Below are 21,811 nucleotides of genomic sequence, written 5' to 3'. Positions count from 1 at the left end.
AGCAGGTAGGTGGGCTGCACACACTGGGTCCCTTTAAAGATTTTTTGTGGGGGGTGGGGCAGGTGCAGTGTTGTTACTCCACTGTATTACTTTAACATTTAGGCTTATGGAACATGGGGAGTTGTATTGAAAATGCCTGTGTTGTACAGTGCCCTCACCATTTTGTTATGCAGTAAACTCTGTAAGAAGTTTGTGTTCTCCACAACATCTGTGGGTTTCCCTTGGGTACTCTGTCTTTTTCTTACACTCCAGATTTATAGACTAAAGGGTAAATGTGATATAATGTAAGCTCCACTGGTTCAGGGACTGATATAAATGATGATGTAGAGGGCCTCATTTACAAAGCAAGTGCAACTTGTAGGATGCAGCATTTTTTTCCCAGAATTGTAATACCAATGTGGGCATCTGGTAGGTTGCTGGCTCTCTGTGCATCATTGTAGACACAAAGTAGTGTTTATTTTTTCATGCCCAAACCGCAGTGCAAGCCATTTCCCCCGTGTTATGTAGGAATGGCTCACTTCTGGTGCATACTAGGAGGAATGCTGCACCGGGTACCTTTGTGAGTAGAGCCAAGGGATCCTCAATTTTGCTTCTAAACAATTGCAATTTAGTTTGTAAACAAGGCTTATATTCCTTGTTAATCACTGTGGAATATTATATAAATAAAGGACAATACTATTCACACCATTACATGGCTCTGTAGCTCACGTGGGTTAGAGTCATGAAGTTCAGCATGATTCTTACATTTATATTGCTCTGCAGCACTCTCTTGACATTATTCCTTAACACTATTGCCCCCGTCATTAGCTCAGGAGCATTCAATCATTTCACATAACAGGACACATCGAAAATCCCTAAACTCACCCTTGCATTCAGCATTGAAACTGGCTCCCACGCATCAATCAAGGTGCATTCAGCCCGATGCTCAGACACCTCACTCCCATTCGCAGCCAGCAGAGGGTAGACTGTATCATCTCAGACAGAAAATATAACCACAAAGCTATAAAATATGTCCCACAGCACAGCCTGCAATACTTTTCTTATGAAAAGCTCTTCTGGGGCCTATTTGCTAAGGTCTGGCTGCTTCATAACTGCATAGCCCACAGTGTAACCAATCAGCAAAATTATCAGTAAGAAAAAAACAGAGTGTTAGATTTTAATGCACTAGGTGTGCCCCTTCTCACCAAATGCTGCATCACATCATAAACAGTTACAGTATATCAAGGGGAAGGTGGAGTAATTCTCTCCCCAGAGCAGTTACATCATAGAAATATGTTAACGTTTAAACCCTGGGCAATAATAAAACCAGAGAATGCTCCATATGAGCTGTGGTCTGCTTATATATCTGGAAATATCATACTCTCTTTTTTTAGTGGAACAATTAAGGAGCTAAAAGCTCTTTCCTTAATTGTGGCTCAACACCTCCTTGTGTTTCCCAGATTGCCAACCATTTTACTCTGCTTGCTAGACTGTAATGGGGGCATGCAAACAAGGGGTACTATTATGGCATGCAGCAGTCTTACAACACAGAGATGGATTAAGCAATTTAAAGAAACCACTGACCCATAATGGAGTGTAGGGGAGGAGGGGCATGACAGACTGGGGATTGTGAAGCCAATTCTACTTGGTGGGATATGGTGGTTTTGGAAGTCACAGAGTCAGGGACATCATCAAGGGTATACAATTAGATTGTTTCCCGCTTCTGATTCCAGCTTAGGCAGCACAGGAAAACTCACCCTCCCTACACAAGGGTGTTGGTGCAGTAGTATTGGTGGTGGGGTGGCTAAATCCGGGAAGCCATGGTTATGTTAGGAATGGAGTTACAGTTAATTGGTGGTTAGCATGCCTGGTACCTCAGGGGTAAGCAAGCGTAACTTGAAGTGAATTTGATTGGGGAGTAGGTGCTTCTGGGCTAGAGTGGCAGCTGGCAGCACTAGTTGCATTGTGCAGTTATACAGGTTGTTACATGGTTGTTCAATAGTTAATTGTTTGTTATATAAACATTCATGTTTAAAGTAAAACATCACCAGATTTAATAAATGTTCTGCAGCCTTTTCATCCCACAAACTGGTGTCTGTGAGCTTTTGGGGTATCGGGAGAATAGGAGGGGGAGGGGTCGGCTGGAAGGGGCAGTGCCTCTGTCATGTAACCCTAGGCAAGGTAAGGATTTGTGGTCCACCCCTTGCTTATTATCTGTAGTGGTTTCTCTCTCATATATTTTGCATTTGACTGAGGCAAACATGGCCAATCCAAATGTTCCATGGGAGTTCTGCTGTTGTTATGACTGGATTTCCAAGCATAGGTGGGCCCTTCTCATGTTGGCTCTCTAAATTGAAGCCTTGAGTAGAATTCATGTGCACTGACCATTATGGAACTGTGTGGCATTAGAATAGATAGATAGGTGGTCCCTAGTCTAACTACCATGTCAGGCTCAGGATTAGTAACTACTAAACCACTTAGCTTACTAGAAGCAAACAGAAATCATCAGAAGCATCTTGTTCTGCATGTTGCATCCTTATATTAATGACCACCAAGGGGTTACAAGATAGCGGCAGACATAGAAATGGACAAAATTGGGTCTTATAGTATCACTGTCTACAACATTCTGAACTTTAGGACAATGGCACACAGGGCATTTTGTGAAATGACTGCATATACCCTGTGCGAGCTGGAAACTGGAGAAGAGTTTGAAGGGAGGTACGGTAAGCTCTTTTGGGCAGGACCCACTTTACAGATTATTGTATAGATTATTGGTTATTTTTATATGTATTATGTATGTACCCAGTTATTGTACAGTGTTGCAAAATATGTTGCCATTTTATAAATATGTGTTATTAATAATAATAATAATAATTCAACCCAGTTTCTGTCCAACTCCCTCATATACTGTGCAGAAAGGGACTATTTTGCAAAGGTGACCATTGGGGTCTAACAAAGGCACAGTGGGGCTCATTTATGAACAGCGGGCTAATTTGCACATGGTCAGTAACTTATAGCAACCAATCAGCGATTGGCTTCATTCAGCTAGCTGCAGGTAGAACCATTAATGCATCAATTTGATTGGTTGCCATGGGTTACTGGCCATGGGTAAATTTGCCCAATGTTGATAAATGATCCTTAGTGACCATATGGTACTGAATTTTGTTTTGTAGCTAAAATGCCGATAGGGGATCAGTCCGTTTGAGGGACTCACACATGTTTAGTAAGAGTCCAAGGGGTTTTGTTTGTATTCTTTTGTTTTGTTTGGTTACCTGAACCTTACACGTATAATGGTTGACTTTTTTGGAATCACCAAGGGCACGTCAGTTAAATCACATAATCACAATGCTCAGCAATAGTAGGCAAGAAAACGTGTGTCATTGCCTAAAGGTTAGCATCCCCCTTTAATACAGCTAAATATGAGCCAACATATTTTTATAGATAATTTGGACTTCCCACATGCTCGAAAATCTAGTAGAATGAGATCTAACATTAATATTGTGCATCGGATCAGCATTATACATCTAGCTCTTGCCAGACTAATTTTTATGAGGAGGTGAGCAGGAACCTTGATGCTGGAATGGCAGTTGATGTCATCTACTTGGACTTTGCTAAAGCGTTTGATACAGTACCTCACAGAAGGTTAATGATCAAATTAAGGAATATTGGCCTAGAACATAATATTTGTAATTGGATAGAGAACTGGCTGAAGGATAGAGTACAAAGAGTGGTGGTAAATGGAACATTTTCTAATTGGACTAGTGTGGTTAGTGGAGTACCGCAGGGGTCAGTCCTTGGTCCTTTGCTTTTTAACTTGTTTATTAATGACCTGGAGGTGGGCATAGAGAGTACTGTTTCTATTTTTGCTGATGACACAAAATTGTGCAAAACTATAAGTTCCATGCAGGATGCTGCCGCTTTGCAGAGCGATTTGGCAAAATTGGAAAACTGGGCAGCAAACTGGAAAATGAGGTTCAATGTTGATAAGTGCAAAGTTATGCACTTTGGTAGAAATAATATAAACGCAAACTATCTACTGAATGGTAGTGTGTTGGGGGTTTCCTTAATGGAGAAGGATCATGGGGTTTTTGTGGATAACAAGTTGTCTAATTCCAGGCAGTGTCATTCTGTGGCTACTAAAGCAAATAAAGTGCTGTCTTGTATAAAAAAAGGGCATTGACTCAAGGGATGAGAACATAATTTTGCCCCTTTATAGGTCCCTGGTAAGGCCTCACCTTGAGTATGCAGTGCAGTTTTGGGCTCCAGTCCTTAAGAAGGATATTAATGAGCTGGAGAGAGTGCAGAGACTGCAACTAAACTGGTAAAGGGGATGGAAGATTTAAGCTATGAGGTTAGACTGTCGAGGTTGGGGTTGTTTCCTCTGGAAAAGAGGCGCTTGCGAGGGGACATGATTACTCTGTACAAGTACATTAGAGGGGATTATAGGCAGATGGGGGATGTTCTTTTTCCCATAAAAATCAACGCACCAGAGGTCACCCCTTTAGATTAGAGGAACAGAGCTTCCATTTGAAGCAGCGTAGGTGGTTTCTCACGGTGAGGGCAGTGAGGTTGTGGAATGCCCTTCCTAGAGATGTGGTAATGGCAGATTCTGTTAATGCCTTTAAGAGGGGCCTCGATGAGTTCTTGAACACAGAATATCCAAGGCTATTGTGATATCTACAGTTAGTATTAGTAGTTGTATATATAGTTTATGTGAGTGTATAGATTGGTAGGTGTGGGTTGTGTGTGCTGGGTTTACTTGGATGGGTTGAACTTTATGGACTCTGGTCTTTTTTCAAGCCTATGTAACTATGTAGCTGCACCCTAAAAATTCAGCTGATATTCATGGGCATTGGAAACGCTTTGAGGTGCAGTTCAAGACTGATATTGAAATATTTTGCACCACAGATGGATCAATCTGCCATAGCCGAGCCTTTAGTCTGGGCTCTTTCTGTTCTCTGCATCTGTTTGATTAAAAACAGAATGCAGGCAGCACTGTATTTATGGAGGAAAACATGGCGGCTTCCACTTGTTTCTTGCACTTTACATCCTGCTCTGCCATCAGTATGGATTCTGCCAGGTATGGATTTGAAGTGAAATTTTGCATTTTGCCATTGGGCAGTTTTTTATGAAAACATTTTTATGCAAACATTCGCCGCAACAAAATTCAGAGTCGCATCAAAAAAGTTGCAGTCATGTCAAAAAAGACGCTGCCAAATCAAACGTGTGTTGAAAAGTTGTGCAGTAGCTGCATTTTGCAACATTTTCAGATGCGCTCATCACTATAAATGACCCCTTATATGTTTTACTTTTATTTAGAGTGTATTTATACAGGTTAGTGTATATCTTGGTCCTCACTTTCACTCTCTAAAATTACAGCTATTATGGGATAGTTTCTAGATAAGTACTTTGGTCTTGCTATGGGTCTTGTGGGACACACATGCTGATCCCAATATGTTTCATCTGAAAGGATATTTATTTGCTGCACTGCTGCCTGGAGAGATCGTTAAATGCAAAATTAAACAAAGTTATCAAGCTTTTTAAACAAATGAATAGACATAAAAATATGTCAAGTTTTGATAATAATATCACTTTAATGGATTTCAAAGGGGATTTGATTTCAGCAATTCCTTATTTATAAATGTCTAACTCTGCGGTTCATGGGCTCTGAATGATGTTTGGGTTGCTGCCTGGGACTGCATGATGGATCTACAATTGTATAGGAAGTGCTATTGCTATGGTGTCCGTTCATCTGGAAATTTAAACAGAGGATGCGAATCACAGTGGAAGTACATTTCTGGAATCCCTACTGACAAGAAAGTTTATTAACCCTTGTAGAAACTGCCCTAAAGATGACAAGACCGTGTTATAACATATCCTAAATCCATTAACTTGTTTATTATAGTACCGGAGAAATGAACTCCACATTCTGGATTTATTGCACATCAATCCTTTAGCGTCTTTGCCATAATCCTATTCAATTTTTAATACATGCCCTCAAAAAGTTTTTTCGATTTTTATTTTTTTTGCATTGATGACTTGCCCTTTAGTCACTTTCTCAAAAAGCAAAAGAATATTTAAAAAATAGGTTTCTAAGAATTTTATCCTGAAAAGTTGCATATGGTTGGTATTAGAGTCAAAGTTTAAATACGGTTGGACATAAGGCGAGTGTTCAGTTTCCTGAAGAATGACCTCAGCTTGCAAATCTTACACTTCTTCTTCTTGGGATTCTTTATATATTCACCTCCTTTCCCAATCCAGTTTTCTTCTTCGTCATCATCATCCTCACTAGCCCAAGGGCCCCAGGCACCTCCATTAAGTTCGGGATTACCCCTTGGGTCCTCAGCAGGGTAACGAACTGGGATAGCAGTACGGTTATAATAACCCAGTCGTATAAGAAGCTCCTTAACTACTTCAGGCTTTGAAGAAGACAAGTCGTGCCTCTCAAAAGGGTCCGCTGTGATGTTAAAGAGCCAGAGGGACTTACGAGCTCCGTCAGTGTGGCGCTCCAAATTCCACCAGCTTCCAGGGAAATTAGTGAGTGTCTGTGGAGGTATCCAGTCACTGTAACCTGGATCCCCAGTTAGGAGCTTAAAGTCTTTTACTCTGATGGATGCTTGGACTGCTGTGTTCCAGACGCCTTGACCCTCCTCCAAGGACCCTGACTTAGCAAGATTATACAAGGGGTCGATGTTATGCAGGATTTCAGTTCGGGGGGATTCCTTACCCTCACTGATGGCTCCCCACACATCATAACCATCCAGTCCTTCTGCACTTGAAATATTTCCTCCTGCCAACTTAACCAAAGTTGGGTACCAGTCTGTAATGTGCATTAGAGCCCGACTAGTCCTCCTCTTCTTTTTTATAAGAGGGCTATGAACAAAACCTAATCCCCTCACTCCTCCCTCCCAGTATGTTCCTTTGCGACCCCTCAGGGGCCAGTTACTCCCCCCAGAGAATGTCTGACCGCCATTATCTGATGAGAAGACAATAACGCTGTTGGAATAGTAACCATATTTCTTTAGTGCTCTGGTTATGTTCTTCACTGCTGCATCCATACACGTTACCATGGCAGCATATTTGCGTCTTGCTACATTCCCCATCCCCCTATATGGGTAAATATATTCACGAGGGGACTGTAGTGGAGTGTGGACTGCCTGGAAAGCCACATATATAAAGATAGGCTGTTGGGGGTTATGAGAAGCCAAGATCTGGTTTACACGTTGAGCGTACAAAAGTGTAGAGTATTTTCCAGCCTGGTCCCAAGCTACATTTTCCCCTTCATGTAAGTCAAACCCACACACCCCAGGGCCATCGCAGTTATCGTAACTGTAATAGTCCACATTGCCTGTTAAAGAGCCAAGGAAGGTATCAAAGCCACGGCGGGTTGGCAGGCACTCCTTCTTATAAAAGCCCAAGTGCCATTTGCCAACCATGTGAGTAGAATAGCCAGCCTCTTGTAGTTTTTGGGGCAATGTGACTTGATGAAGAGGCAAGCAGTTGGGTTGCCGCGGGCGTATAATGGAGTGTTGTAGCCCAGTGTGGATCTGATACCTAGGGGGGAAAAAAGAAGAGCATTAACAGAAGGGTTATACCTAAAAATATTATGTAGGAATTAGTCTCTGACATAACAGCACATAGACATTCATTATAAAAATGGATTTTGTTTATTAGTCACGATTCCATAAAATAAACATAGTAATAAAGCTATCAGTGGGAAATAAAAACCCAACTAGGACAGTAAAATCATTTCACATATAACAAATCTCTAAGCTATCAGGAAAATATCTATAATTCTCTTTTTATGCTACAGAGGGGTTTTTACAGCTAGCCAAAGTTGTTTTCTAGTGTGACATACTGTACATATGAAAAGTTTACATTGGTGTCAAAATTATATTTTTTGGGAGCAAGTTTCCCTGTTTAATAAATAATTTACAATGTAACTGAACTGCCTCGGGTTGACTTTAACTCTTCCGTTAGACTTTCAGCAACAGATTAGATTGCCCAGATAGTAATACAGATGAAAAAGTAATTTAAGCACTTTTTAGAAATGTTTTTGGGTGTTATAAGAGACTACTTGGTAATTGTATGTTTTTGCCACATATCTTAGTTGCAGGGCCGGGCTGCTTTGGGCCTTGGCAAAGACAAGAAGGTGGAATTACAACACCTAGGAGCAGGAATATGACATCAGTGGGTGGTGCAGAGAGAATGGGCGCAATTAGTGACATACATGGTAGGGATCATGACTTGTGGGGTCATATTTGTGACATGTGGGGGCATAATTGTGACATGTGGGGGCAGTGCTGGCCAGATTTTACAATGCTGCAGACAGGTAGCTCTACCACCAGAGAACCCCAAACAAATCTATGGTTGAATCTCCCGAACTATGGGGCTGACCACCCTAGGGGGGCTTAAAGCCTTGGTTAGGGGACCCAGTGTATACGGTTAGGCCTGAAGTTCAGTTAGGACTATAAAAACTCAAATCTGTCTCTGTTTTCCTAGATACTATTGGAAGTCCATCTAAGTGGTCAATTAGAACAAGATTTGAGGATCAACACCACTTTGTTGTTTTTATGATATTCTTGGAACTATGGCTGAATGGCTGATTCATCAATGTGTTCATATTATAGTAACTTTATGAGCTAAGCGGGACCTGGACAAATGTTGGGCGTCAAATGGGGTTTTGACCCAAATAAGTTAATCAGCTGCTATCTGGGGGGCTTCAGCCTTGCAACATTTATAAACAGTTCCAAGGTGGGTACTGCCACATCCTGCACTCATGAAAGAAATGTCTCTCTGATCTCATGTAGATGAATACCTTAAATAACTCAAATATAAACTACTGGGAGCAGAGGCGTCATAGGAAGTAAGGACTACAGGAATGGTGTGTATGTTCCAAATGAGGATTAAATTGGCCAGATCATAAACAGTCCAACTCTCAATTACCTTTTGTGTGCTAGCAAGTCTCTGTAACCATCAGAAGGTCTTATAAATGGTCATTTCCCCTTCTCCTGTGTGTCCCTAAAAAGCTGTCTTTTGTCATTGTTTTTACTTATGTTTGAGGGTTCCCTGCGCAAGGAGTTTTTTCTATTCACATGTCATGTATCTGTTTTATAAAGCTGTCAAATTTGAAATTTCTTAAAAGGGCTACTGTACACTAACTCAGTGTCCTATTGAACTGTGCTCAGTACAGGGGGATACCTACTCTGGCAAAAATGTAATATGCATCGGTACAGGCTATGAAATACAGGCTTGTTCGTGCTATAGAATATTCTATTTTTGCTCCTGTTTGGTTGGCCAACCTTCAAATGATTTCATATCAGGGCTGACAGACCACAAACCCAGACAGCTTGTGCTAATAAAATTTTACAATAATAGAGAAAATTATTAGAAATCTTGGCGTCACACTTTACTGTATTTATTGTATTGGAGACTGAAGCACCATACATTCGTCGATCTGCTTATTGGCCAAGGTCATTAAATAAGCACATCTTTGCACAGTTGGACAACTGAAGCAACTGAAGAGACTGATCATTCAGTCCCTAAGCCAGTGACCAACATGTTGCTCACCACTCCTGTTGATTCTGCTCCAAGTGGCTCCAGGGTAGGAGCCCATTTTTACATTTCTGGCTTGGAGGCAAGTTTTGGAAGCATAGAGACAGTTTTACTCCAAGCAGAGCCTCCTGCAGGCCAGCAGTCCCCATGGGGCTACCAAATAACCAATCACAATCCTTGTTTGGCATCCCCAAAGGATTTTTCATGCTTGTGTGGCTCACCAACACCTTTTACATCTGAGTCTGGCTCTGTGCAGAGCTGATGGTATTGTTCAGCTTTTCCAAACATGAACACGGCCAAGTCAGATATTAGCAAGGAATTTTTCAGCCTTCCTAAATGATAGCTAACTGACTGATGTATTTCAGTAATGGCATCATTTTGCCCCAATGTGTTGCAGCTCAATCAAAAACAGCCAAGTTGCCAGCAAAGCTCGTTAAATGAAATGCTATCATAATATGGTCATACCTAGAGTGTAAAGCTATAAATCTGCAGTGCCTTTGGTATATATGATATAACTATATATATTGTGATTTGGAGGGATGTCAACTAATTCCACTTCTGATTGGCATTTAAAAAGAGCTTATTCAGCTTAGTAAGGAGCAGTCATTAGCTTGTCAAATCAAGAACAGGAGCCCTTACGAAGACCTGTGGTTAGCTGAAGTCTCTGCTTTGAATGGTGCCATCGCTGTCCCTTGTGGCTGATAAGAGATAAATAGGAAACAAAAGGTATGGTGGGATGGAGCACGCCAAGACAACTATGCTTAATAAAAATAAAATCTTTTATTTCTAGCTTCCATTAAAAACATATTGCAAAAATTGAACTGAAACCCCCCAGCTTGACGCGTTTCATGGCTCAAGGCCACTTCATCAGAAGCTATGAGATAAATAGGACCCTGCTGACAAGCCATGGAAAATGGTTCTGACAGTTATCATGGAACACAAGCTAGGAAGGTATTTCTGCCCATTCTTCAACTTATTTAACAAGTAGTCTCCACTGATTTATGGTGTCTGGTTTTCTGTATTGATTTAATGCCAAGTAAGCCATCACTACTGCACTAAAGAGGTTAAACTGCTGCATTTTTAATATTTCCTCTGCCTTATAAACAGAGAAGGCGTCTTATCGGTCTGTAGATTCAAGGCATTTTGGACCTTAATGGTGCCTGGGAAAATGAGCCAAGCACAATGCTTAGTTATTTACATGAACTTGCTACAATGTGAGGCATTGTAATGGATTCATATACATGCAACATGATATCTGCTAGACGGCTTCAAGCATAAAACTGTTTTTTTCCAGTATTAGATTACTCTGACAGGATTCCAAATTGGACCCCCACCCCCCCAATAGGGGGCCCAAGGTAGTAAAAGAAATCACACAGCCAGATGGCCGGTTAGAGTGATAGTAGGTAAGTGGAGGTTTGTAACCCTTAATATTCATAGAAGCTTAGCCTTAAGGCCAGCTGGGGTGAAACATGGGACAAAGACTTATGTTTCTGACCAAGTTATTAATGGAAGAATATTAGGGAAACTGAGGTGACATTGTTTCATATCTCTATAACTAAAATAATCTGAATTTAATTATAAACCTCCTGATGTATAGGTTTTCCCTTGTATTTATTTTATTTTTAAACAGATGGTGGCTTGTTGTACTATGAATGGGACTGATATACTGCCTAATTAAATCTAAGTAAGTTTGATTAAACAAATCTATATGTAAGTAGTTAATGGATAAAATGGGGCAATGGTTCCTTTCTGCCAAAAAAAAATCTATTTTTGTGTTTGATTTTCCATATTGGAATACCAAAACAAACTTCTGCCTATTTCAGCATTGTAACAATTCCATCCCCAGGGCACAATATCCTGGGGATCTATTTACTAAAGGGAAGAGGCAATATCTGTGCCAATATTACTTTAATACAGAAAGTTGATGTTATTGCAGGTTCCCTGTCCCTTTGGACCCTGGGAATGTATGGCACGAAATGCGTAGGGAATTATTTTGATGTTTTATATACAATGCTGGTGTGTTTACTAAAAAAAATTGTCTGTACTAGATTTGCTCAGTTTTTCTTGCATGGGATCTCACGTTTATGAGTGACATAGACTCTCCATAAGATCCCCTAACAGATCCAGTTAAACAGCCGTTAAAGTAAAACTATATCCCTGAACAATGTAGGTCTCTATAAAAATATAGGGCATAAACCAGCTCATATGTAAAACCCTGCTTCATCTAAATAAACCATTTTCATAAAAATATACTTTTTTTGTTATTATGTGCCATTGGGAAATCCTAAATAGAAAACTGCCATTTTTAGAATTAAGGGCCGCCCCTTGGGATCATGGGATTCACAGTGCACACACACAAACCAAGGCACACATACCTGTTTGGTCACATCAGCCAATTAATGGGCAGAGTTCTGTCTTTTACTCCCACACTACTTCCTGTTACAGTTAGAGCTGCATTATTTCCTGTCAGGTGATCTCTGAGGGAGCCCACAGCCCATCACAAAATGGTGGCTTATAGGAATAACATGTAAAAGGGCAATATTTACTGATATATATATATTCCAGTTTGGTAAGATTCTTTAATAGGCCACTTAATACGATATAAACCCCATTCATTCCATGGGGTATAGTTTTCCTTTAAAGTCCTCTTACCTTGTAAATTGAAATGAGTATGAATGGATGGGAAACCTTACTTCTGAATATATTTGATATTCCCATTCAGTGTATTCGTTTCCTGAGATGCTGACTTGAGACTGAGAGCACCTCGATGTTGCAACTCCACTGAGGTCTATAAAGGAATCCCCTATAGCCTGCTTGCGTCCAGCCACTGGAGTTAACAACCATTGTATAATTTACCAGGGTAAACAAAAAACCGATGTGATGTGGTTAACTGAATTTTGTTGCACAAGAACAGCTGGCTCCAATTTATTCTCTTATTTTGTGCAACAACCAGGGGCGCTAGATTAATACACAAGCACAGTTAAAGGGACACAATCAATGTTATATTGTTCACAGATTATTTATCTCTATATGAACCCAACCCATCACTTATTTATATTTATTAACTGGCTCTGTATTCTGCCACTTGGTGAAAGGAGACATAAACCTTCCATTGTAGCCTTGCTCCACTGAAACGTTGTTGAACTGCAAATTGCTGCGATTCACTTTATTGTCAGTGGAAAGGCATTTCAGGGAGATTAGTCGCTGTGAGTGTGCTATACACTATGGGGCACATTTACTAATCCACGAACGTCCGAAAAGCGCCCAAATGCATTTTTTTCGTAATGATCAGTATTTTGCGATTTTTTCGGAGATTGTCACGACTTTTTCGTAGCCGTTACGACTTTTTCGGAAATTGTTGCGACTTTTTCGTAGCCGTCGCGCCGAGTACGAAAGTTTCGGATTCATTCAAGCTTCAGTATCGTGACTTTCCTTGGGCCAGGTTGGAGCTGCAGAGTGCCATTGAGTCCTATGGGAGACTTTCCTTGGGCCAGGTTGGAGCTGCAGAGTGCCATTGAGCCCTATGGGAGACTTTCCTTGGGCCGGGTTGGAGCTGCAGAGTGCCATTGAGCCCTATGGGAGACTTTCCTTGGGCCGGGTTGGAGCTGCAGAGTGCCATTGAGCCCTATGGGAGACTTTCCTTAGGCCATGTTGGAGCTGCAGAGTGCCATTGAGCCCTATGGGAGACTTTCCTTGGGCCGGGTTGGTTCTGCAGAGTGCCATTGAGCCCTATGGGAGATTTTCCTTGGGCCAGGTTGGAGCTGCAGAGTGCCATTGAGCCCTATGGGAGACTTTCCTTGGGCCAGGTTGGAGCTGCAGAGTGCCATTGAGCCCTATGGGAGATTTTCCTTGGGCCAGGTTGGAGCTGCAGAGTGCCATTGAGCCCTATGGGAGACTTTCCTTGGGCCGGGTTGGAGCTGCAGAGTGCCATTGAACCCTATGGGAGACTTTCCTTGGGCCGGGTTGGAGCTGCAGAGTGCCATTGAGCCCTATGGGAGACTTTCCTTGGGCCAGGTTGGAGCTGCAGAGTGCCATTGAGTCCTATGGGAGGCTTCCAAAATCATGCAAAGTCTGAAAGTTTTGCCTGCCGTTTACGAGCGCTCAATACGAAAAAGTCGCGACAATATACAAGCAAATCGTAATGGCTACGAAAAAGTTGCGACAATTCACGCAAGTCGTAACAGCTACAAAAAGTCGCGACAATTTACGAAAAAGTCATAACGGCGACGAAAAAAATCGCAAAAAATACGAAAAAGTCGCGAAATGTTTGTTTCCAATCTGAATTTTTCCCATTCGGATTCGTGGATTAGTAAATGTGCCCCTATGTATAGACATATACAGGTATGGAAACCAATTATCCAGAGAGCTCCGAATTACAGAAAGGTCAACCCACTATACTCCATTATAAGCAAATAATTACATTTCATAAAAATGATTTCCTTTCTCTCTGTAATAATAAAACAGTACCTTGTACTTGATCCCAACTAAGATATAATTACCCCTTATTGGGGGCAGAACAGCCCTATTGGGTTTATTTAATGGTTAAATGATTCCCTTTTCTCTGTAATAATAAAACAGTACCTGTACTTGATCCCAACTAAGATATAATTACCCCTTATTGGGGGCAGAACAGCCCTATTGGGTTTATTTAATGGTTAAATGATTTCCTTTCTCTCTGTAATAATAAAACAGTACCTGTACTTGATCCCAACTAAGATATAATTACCCCTTATTGGGGGCAGAACAGCCCTATTGGGTTTATTTAATCGTTAAATTATTTCCTTTCTCTCTGTAATAATAAAACAGTACCTGTACTTGATCCCAACTAAGATATAATGAATCCTTTAATGGAGGCAAAACAATCTTATTGGGTTTATTAAATTATTAGTCGCTGTAACCCAGGGATCCCCAACCAGTGGCCCAGGAACAACATGTTGCTCCCCAACCCCTTGGATGTTGCTCTCAGTGGCCCCAAACCAGGTAGTTATTTTTGAATTCCTGACTTGGGGGCAAGTTTTGGTTGAATACAAGATTTACTACCAAATAAAGCCTCCTGTAAGCTGATAGGGTGCATAGAGGCCCCTAATAGCCAATCTTAGCCCTTATTTGGCTCCTCCATGAACTTTTATGGTGCTTGTGTTGCTTCCCAAGTCTTTTTACATTTGACTGTGGCTCACGAGTAAGAAAGGTTGGGGACCCCTTCTCTAAGGTATGGTGATCCAAATTATGGAAAGAGCCCTTATCCAGAAAACCACAGCAATCTGTATAATAGATCCCATACCTGAATTACTTTTAATAGCAAACAACTTATAAACCATTGACAATGTTTATTAATGGATATGGGAACGTGTCTTAGAATATATAATTTTTTTTTATATATATATACTGTGGGGAAAAAAAGCTGTTTTTGGGTGGGGAACCCCCTTTAAAAGTCAGAATCAGACTTTAGGGTCAATGGCAGAGAATGTAAATAAGGAAAGAAAGGTACTTTGTTTGGAAGCAAGTAGGCTTGTGTGTGTATATATATATATATATATATATATATATATATACTGTATATATATATGTATATATGCTAGTCCATGTTAAATAAGGGATAAGACTTAGCACTCTTAAAAATAATAATGTTCCTTTGAGGCCTGTGTAAAGCGAGGCATTGCCACGTGCTGACTTTTTGCTCTGATTCCATCCAGTAAGAGCTAATGTATGAAAATGACTGGCCCCAGGTACACACAAGCCTCTCTCTCTCTTTCTTTCTTTCTAGGAACCGGGAATCAGAGCGCTAAGGGAATTCTGAGTGCCTGGCAGAAACCCTATTCCTAAATGCAAAGTCCTTGTGTACAGTAAAGACCCTGTGGTCTGTAATTTCTTATGAAGCTTTAACCCCTTCTGGCACCTTGCACTGACTCTCCCATCCTGAACAAATGGAAAGGTTTTGCCTACAGTGAAACGCTGCGACTGAACAACTCTCTATACAACATCAAAATGGTTAACAAAAATAGGAAGAAAGCCAAGATAGTTCTTGAATTCTTGGCACAGCTGACTGGAGGAATAAATGGTGTCTTGTTTACTTTTGCACTACAGCAGGGATGCCCAGTTGGTGCACTTTGGCCATTGTTATACTACAAATCCCAGCATCCTCCAGACAGGTTTCACCCTTTAGGTAGCCCTGAACCTAAGGGTCAGTGGAGCAAAGTCACTTGATATATGAAACTGTAGGGGGTTTATTGCTGCCTAAAACCTCCTATCTTCTAGTTTCTCTAAGAATAAAGGAATGCAAATAATTCAAGATAATTTTACATCAAATTTTAGTCCATTAGATGTAAATCTACATAAACGGTTCCATGCACTGATCTTGTTTTTCAGTAGGCATTAACACTATCCTTACTAACTGGCCTCCCGCATCACTGGAAGTGAGTATGGCAAGGAGTTACAGTACCTGGAAATGATCTAAGGGGTCATAGTGCACCATAAGGGCCATGGCAGACAGGGAGATTAGTGCACCCTTGTCGCGGGCGACTAATCTCACCGATATGCCATCCCACCGGTTAGAATGTATATCGCCGGTGGGATGGCATATGCGGGTGCGGTTTTCTCCTAACAGAGGCACCAGCCTGGGGTCTCAGGTAAGCGATCACTTGGGGGTACCTAACATTTTGGCACCCCCAAGTGATTTTACCTTTCCTTCTCCTTGTACTCCAGAGTGTAGCGCTTTGCTCCTTTAATACCTGCACTGGCACATTGGCAAGGGGCAAGCATATCGGTGCCCATTGGTCGTTCATGTGCTGCCCTTTACATGGTGGGTGCAGGCTTGCATTTCATGTGTAGTACAAACATGGACCCTTTGGTCTTTGCCTCCAACTTTATTAAATAAACCCTAAAGCCTTTTGTTCCCAGAAAACAAACATTCTCTATATCTTTACATTTATGTGTCAGTGGGAGCAATTAAACCATCTACTCATGACCACTAGGGGTGCTATTACACCCCTAGCTGTTTCAGCTAGGGGTGTAATAGCTGTGGCATTTGCCTTTTGTGTGTCTGTGTCCCCATACTTTACTGGCTATTCAGTTTTTGTTTTTTTTTACTTGAGAATATTTTACCTTTTAGATTCCCTGCCCTTCAGAATTACAGCTACCATCCGATTTAGGGAAAAATCGAGAGCAGCTGATGAATCCAGAGACTCATGATCCATCGCCCAGACCTTTCAGCTCTGTAGTTAAACTACAACACCAAGCATTAACTCACAATCAAGGACTGTGGGATGCTAATATCTGTAGTTCAATAGTAAATAGAAGACCTCAGTTTGGGCATCTCTGCTTAATTTGTTGCCTGTCAGCTCCTGTGCACCCTAATGATCCCAATGCACTGAGCGAGCATCTGGCAATAAATGAAGCTGTTGTCTTTTGAAGCGAAATGTGTGTTTACTCATCCATTTTCCTTCCCGCTGCCGACTCATGTTACTGCGTTAGTGACAACCTCAATTTACCTAACAGTAAAGGTGATTGTGTTCATTCTGTTGCCTGCTTATCTCCCATCCCCCAAATGACTGAGTGTATATTGTAAGTCTTGTCAATTCAACCCGAATTTCCTGTAAATGAACATACTCTGCAATATAACTCAGTGGACTGTACAATTTATAAGGACCTTAAATAAAAAATAGCAGCACTCCATCAAAAATATTTGTTGCAATTCTTGGTATCATGTATTTGCTTTTATAGCACAGAACAGTTTCTGGTGTAGGGTCCTGTTGTGGTTGTACGCAGGGACTGGGACTGGTAAACTATAGGGAGCTAGAAGGTTACACCACACAGTGACTCTCTGATCAATCAGTGGGCTGCATGGAGTTAGTGTACATTGCCCACCTCATATGTTGGCTGCACTGCAGAAGCAAAATCCACCAATGGGTGGTTGAGGGGTGGTTGAGTGTCTCCTGTTTGAGGAGCCTATATAATTTATACATTGGGCACATGCAGGAGGACTGACTATTTGGAGAGAGGTGGCATCATCAGTGAGCTGTGTTGTTATATGTCACTCTCATGGCATTGATTGACATATATAAAGAATGCCCAAAGGGGGTGAGCCCGGAACTGGGAACAAAGGGCCATGACAGAGCTAGGAAGAAGGGGAACTGGAGGAGTGTGTTAGGAATTATGGGGTTGTAGTTTGTTGGGCTGCCAGTTAGGAAGGGTAGAGACATAAGGAGTTAAAGTAGAAAGGAAGTGAAGGGGCATTTACTTTGAACAGCTACCACCCACCCTCCCCAGGGCAAAAGGGTACTGGGGTAGGGGTTGGTACTTCTATGGAGTCACAGCAGGAGGGGCTTCCCTGGGAGAGAAGCCGGTGATAGGGGTGTGAACTGTAGGGCATAACAGGGGTTAGGCCTGGGGCCAAAGTGATGGAAGAGGCCCGGTTGAAAGGGTGGGAGGTATGGAGGAAAGCTGTGCCTAGGAGGGACAACAGGTGGGCCTCTCACATGTTATGTTAATCATGGGGGGAAGGAGCTTGTGGTTGTTAGGAAGGGCCCTTCTAATTGATGCTGCTCCTGTTATGATATATTTGACTGTATTTAAAGAAGCAAAATGCACCATGTTCTGGATCTGGAACATTAGTTGAAGGCAAAAGTAAAAATGACATGTTTGGTTAATTTAGTAAGTAAAAAATAGTGAACAACTACCACAGGAATCAGTGGGTTAAAAAAACTATTGTTAATGCATAGTTATATTTTATGTACATTTTATGTTTCACCTCATTACACCTTTAGGACCATTAGGAGTCATTACTTGTTGACTTCCAGCATGCAATGCAAAACAGGTGCTATACAAGCCAGAGGCCTTTTGGCCACAAGGTTTTATTAGAGAGAAAAAGGAGCAGCATTTGGGGAAAAGAAAGCACCTTGCCAACTGTTAAAACATTGGGTGAATCCATTATGTATGTGTACAGGAAAGAATAATTCCATTAAATATCAGCAAATTCTGGGTGCCAACATGAAAAATAAAGAAGCTAAAGCTCAAAAGGTATCCAGCTCCTACAACAAGCAAGATCTTAAATAGCCCCAGGAGATCTCTAGAAGTGATCTAGGAGGAAAAGTGGGGAAAAATCCATACAACAAGATCGGAAAGACTATTAGCTGGATACAAAAGGCTGTGATCTGTGCCAAAGGGGTTGGGTCCAAACTTTTGCACATGCCCCAGTTACTATATTTTTTTGTTTCTATATTTTAAAGTTTGGGAAATAAAATCTAACTGTACATTTACATCTGTACATATGTTGTTTTTTTATTACACTTATTACTGCAGTAGTTGTTTCTGTATGCATTCTATTTCATGCTTCATATTCAGCATTCATTTAGTGCCTGTTCCCTTAAAAAGGTTCAACCTTGTGATATTCCCTGATGAAAATTCTATATAACACACAGGCTGCACCTTAGTATGATAAATCATTCTGTGATTGACAGTTTTCTATAGTAGATAGGGGCATCACTTATATTACACAGGGTAAAACCTTGCACAGCACATACATTTACACATGGCCACTTTCATTGCTGCTCATTTCTCAGGGACAACAATGCAATCAAAATGTCCCATGTGAAAGTGTCAGATTGGCTAACTAAGCAGTTCAACTGATACTGAGTGGAAATCTAATAACGATCTAGTTATATTATTATATTTAGTTATATTAACTTTTCAACTTAGCATCGGCAAACTTATTTCAGTGGTAGATTCTAATTCTCTAGGGACAAGCAACTGTTCCGACCGGTCAAGCATAGTAGGAATTTAATTTGTAAAACATATTTGTATTTCCTGTTGTATGTGGGGTGGGATTTAAAATTGGGTCCACTTAACATGTACTGCTGCCTGCTGCTTCTGAGGAGTGATTGCTATTGATGTGACTTTACTGAATATAAACATACACATTTTTGGATTTGTGTGACATTTAAACAGAGAGAAATTCATCATTCCGTAAGTTGGACTTGATTACATTGGTGGGTGAGGTACAATGTGCTAAGAGGAATTTTGTTCAGAACCAGAGTGTAATAAAAGAAGCCTTGATCACAATTTCAAACTACAGTTGGCTTGCTTACCTTCCAGTAATAAGCTGACTACGTGAAGGGGTGCATATGGGCTGGATGTAGTAATTCTCCAGTTTAACACCCTCAGCGGCCAATCGATCTAAAGTAGGAGTCTGGATATCTGAGCCATGGTAGCCCACATCATGGAATCCTTGGTCATCAGTCAAGATAAAGATAATGTGCGGTGGCCTAGATGGTGTTCCCTGAAGTTTGGCTGGCTCATCCCCAGGACTATCTCCCAGTACTGCTGGTTTCACCCAGTCCCAGGACATATAGCCAAAACTCAGCAAGCTGACCAATGAAAAACCTGTGAGAGCGTGAACAGCCATGACTAAAATAGTGCCACTGCACTGGCACAGGGGATCTTCAAGTCGGTGAAGTAATTAATTCATTGGTGTCACCCAGACCAAAGTTAACCATCTAACTCCTCTTATAAACATATAAAATCTGTCCGGAATGAACAAAGTCTTTTTTTAGTGTATGGATATCAAATGACTAGTGGCATGGGAAGGTGCCATGAACACGTGCCTCAAGAGTCCAAATCCCGAGGGTGCAATTCTGTATTCCCGGGCAGAGTAGACATCCAATTGAAAAAACCTTGTCACTTAACAGTTAACCTTATAATTCTTTCTCTTAATTGTCTGCAGCCGTTCCTCGAGAGCAGACACAAACTGGTCATACATTGTTTTTCCTTACTTTCAAGAATCTTCTATACAGTGTCTTCAAATTATCCAAAAACAGTTAGTATTGTCTTTGACTGTGGTCTTTTTCCTTTACAAAGCTGCTGGGTTTCCAGTGTGAGGGCTTAAATCCATAACACAAACTCTCCCTTCTCTCCTTATTTAACAGATAGCTACAAAATGGGATTTTTTTTTCTAGCCGAGCTGCCAGCTGTATGGGAAGAATCAAGGGAAGCAGAAGGTTGGAATATTCCCCAGCAGAACTTTTCTGAACACACACACACACAGGAGGAGACTGCGTTCCCCGCAGACAAAGTGAGATGGCAGTCCAAGTCAATAAGGAGTTGTAGCATCTGTTTGAATTTGGCTCGTGCTAGCAGGTTTAAGGAGAGAGCTCTGGATGGCGGTCCCTCCCAGTTCCTCAACTCCAAAAGGAAAAGCTGGAAAAAAAAGTCAGTCTGGGACACTTCAGGGTCCTAGAGTGCTCCTGTACTATATGTTTGTGTCCATATAGCCTATTTACTATCACCTTATGTTTTTATAAAACATTATTAAGCGGTGAAATTTAGTCACAACTTATATGCATTTTGTTAAATAAAGCATACAAATTTCAAACAGAAGTATCACTATTTGAGAAGACTGCAGGAAACCAGTGTCTGGGAAAAATTTCAAAAAGCATCCCATAGCTCGAGTGGGTCTGTTCCCACATCAGTGGATATCAGTGGTCAAGGCAGAAAAAATGATCTAGATCGGATCCTTTTGTTTTTATGCAATGAAGCAGCATGAGAAGAGAAAATAGCAGCCCAAAGGGAAAAGTTACACACACTTCTTATTTTCTATTTTTTTTTTAAGTTTGGCTCTTTACATACAAAGTTGTACATGGGGGTGCAGAAGCTTTGTACCACTGGCTGAGCAAAATGGGGAGGGGCAGCAAGATATGGGAGGCGGGTAGGTTCTGTTGCTAAAATGGCACCACATATTGCTAAAGTTTTACTTACATAATAACACTGCACACATACATAGGTACATAGTTAAGTTGGGTTGAAAAAAGACCAAAGTCTGTCAAGTTCAACCTTTCCAAGCAAACACCAATACACACAAACCTATACTGACCTAGCTATACACTCACATACAGACCCATACTGACCTATCTATCCACTCACATACAGACCCATACTGACCTATCTATCTACTCACATACAGACCCATACTGACCTATCTATCCACTCACATACAGACCCATACTGACCTATCTATCCACTCACATACAGACCCATACTGACCTATCTATCCACTCACATACAGACCCATACTGACCTATCTATCCACTCACATACAGACCCATACTGACCTATCTATCCACTCACATACAGACCCATACTGACCTATCTATCCACTCACATACAGACCCATACTGACCTATCTATCCACTCACATACAGACCCATACTGACCTAGCTATACACTCACATACAGACCCACACTGACCTATATATAAACTCCCATAAAGACCCATACTGACCTATCT

At 41.2% G+C, this 21,811-nt stretch overlaps 1 protein-coding gene across 1 annotated transcript; it reads right to left on the bottom strand.

Annotated features, from left to right (window-relative positions):
• Positions 1–5,773: 5,773 nt before the first annotated feature.
• On the bottom strand, positions 5,774–20,695 carry arsi (arylsulfatase family member I). The gene is made up of 2 exons (XM_002940086.5): positions 19,617–20,695; positions 5,774–7,533 (listed from the first exon to the last, which is right to left on the bottom strand). The coding sequence occupies exons 1-2, from the start codon at positions 19,931–19,933 to the stop codon at positions 6,123–6,125; spliced, it is 1,728 nt and encodes a 575-aa protein (XP_002940132.1). The 5' UTR covers positions 19,934–20,695; the 3' UTR covers positions 5,774–6,122.
• Positions 20,696–21,811: the final 1,116 nt, after the last annotated feature.

Source organism: Xenopus tropicalis, chromosome 3 (genome assembly GCF_000004195.4).
Source record: "Xenopus tropicalis strain Nigerian chromosome 3, UCB_Xtro_10.0, whole genome shotgun sequence".
NCBI classification, from domain to species: domain Eukaryota; kingdom Metazoa; phylum Chordata; class Amphibia; order Anura; family Pipidae; genus Xenopus; species Xenopus tropicalis.
Note: the sequence above shows the minus strand (reverse complement) of the source record. Positions and strands in the feature narration are given on the sequence as shown.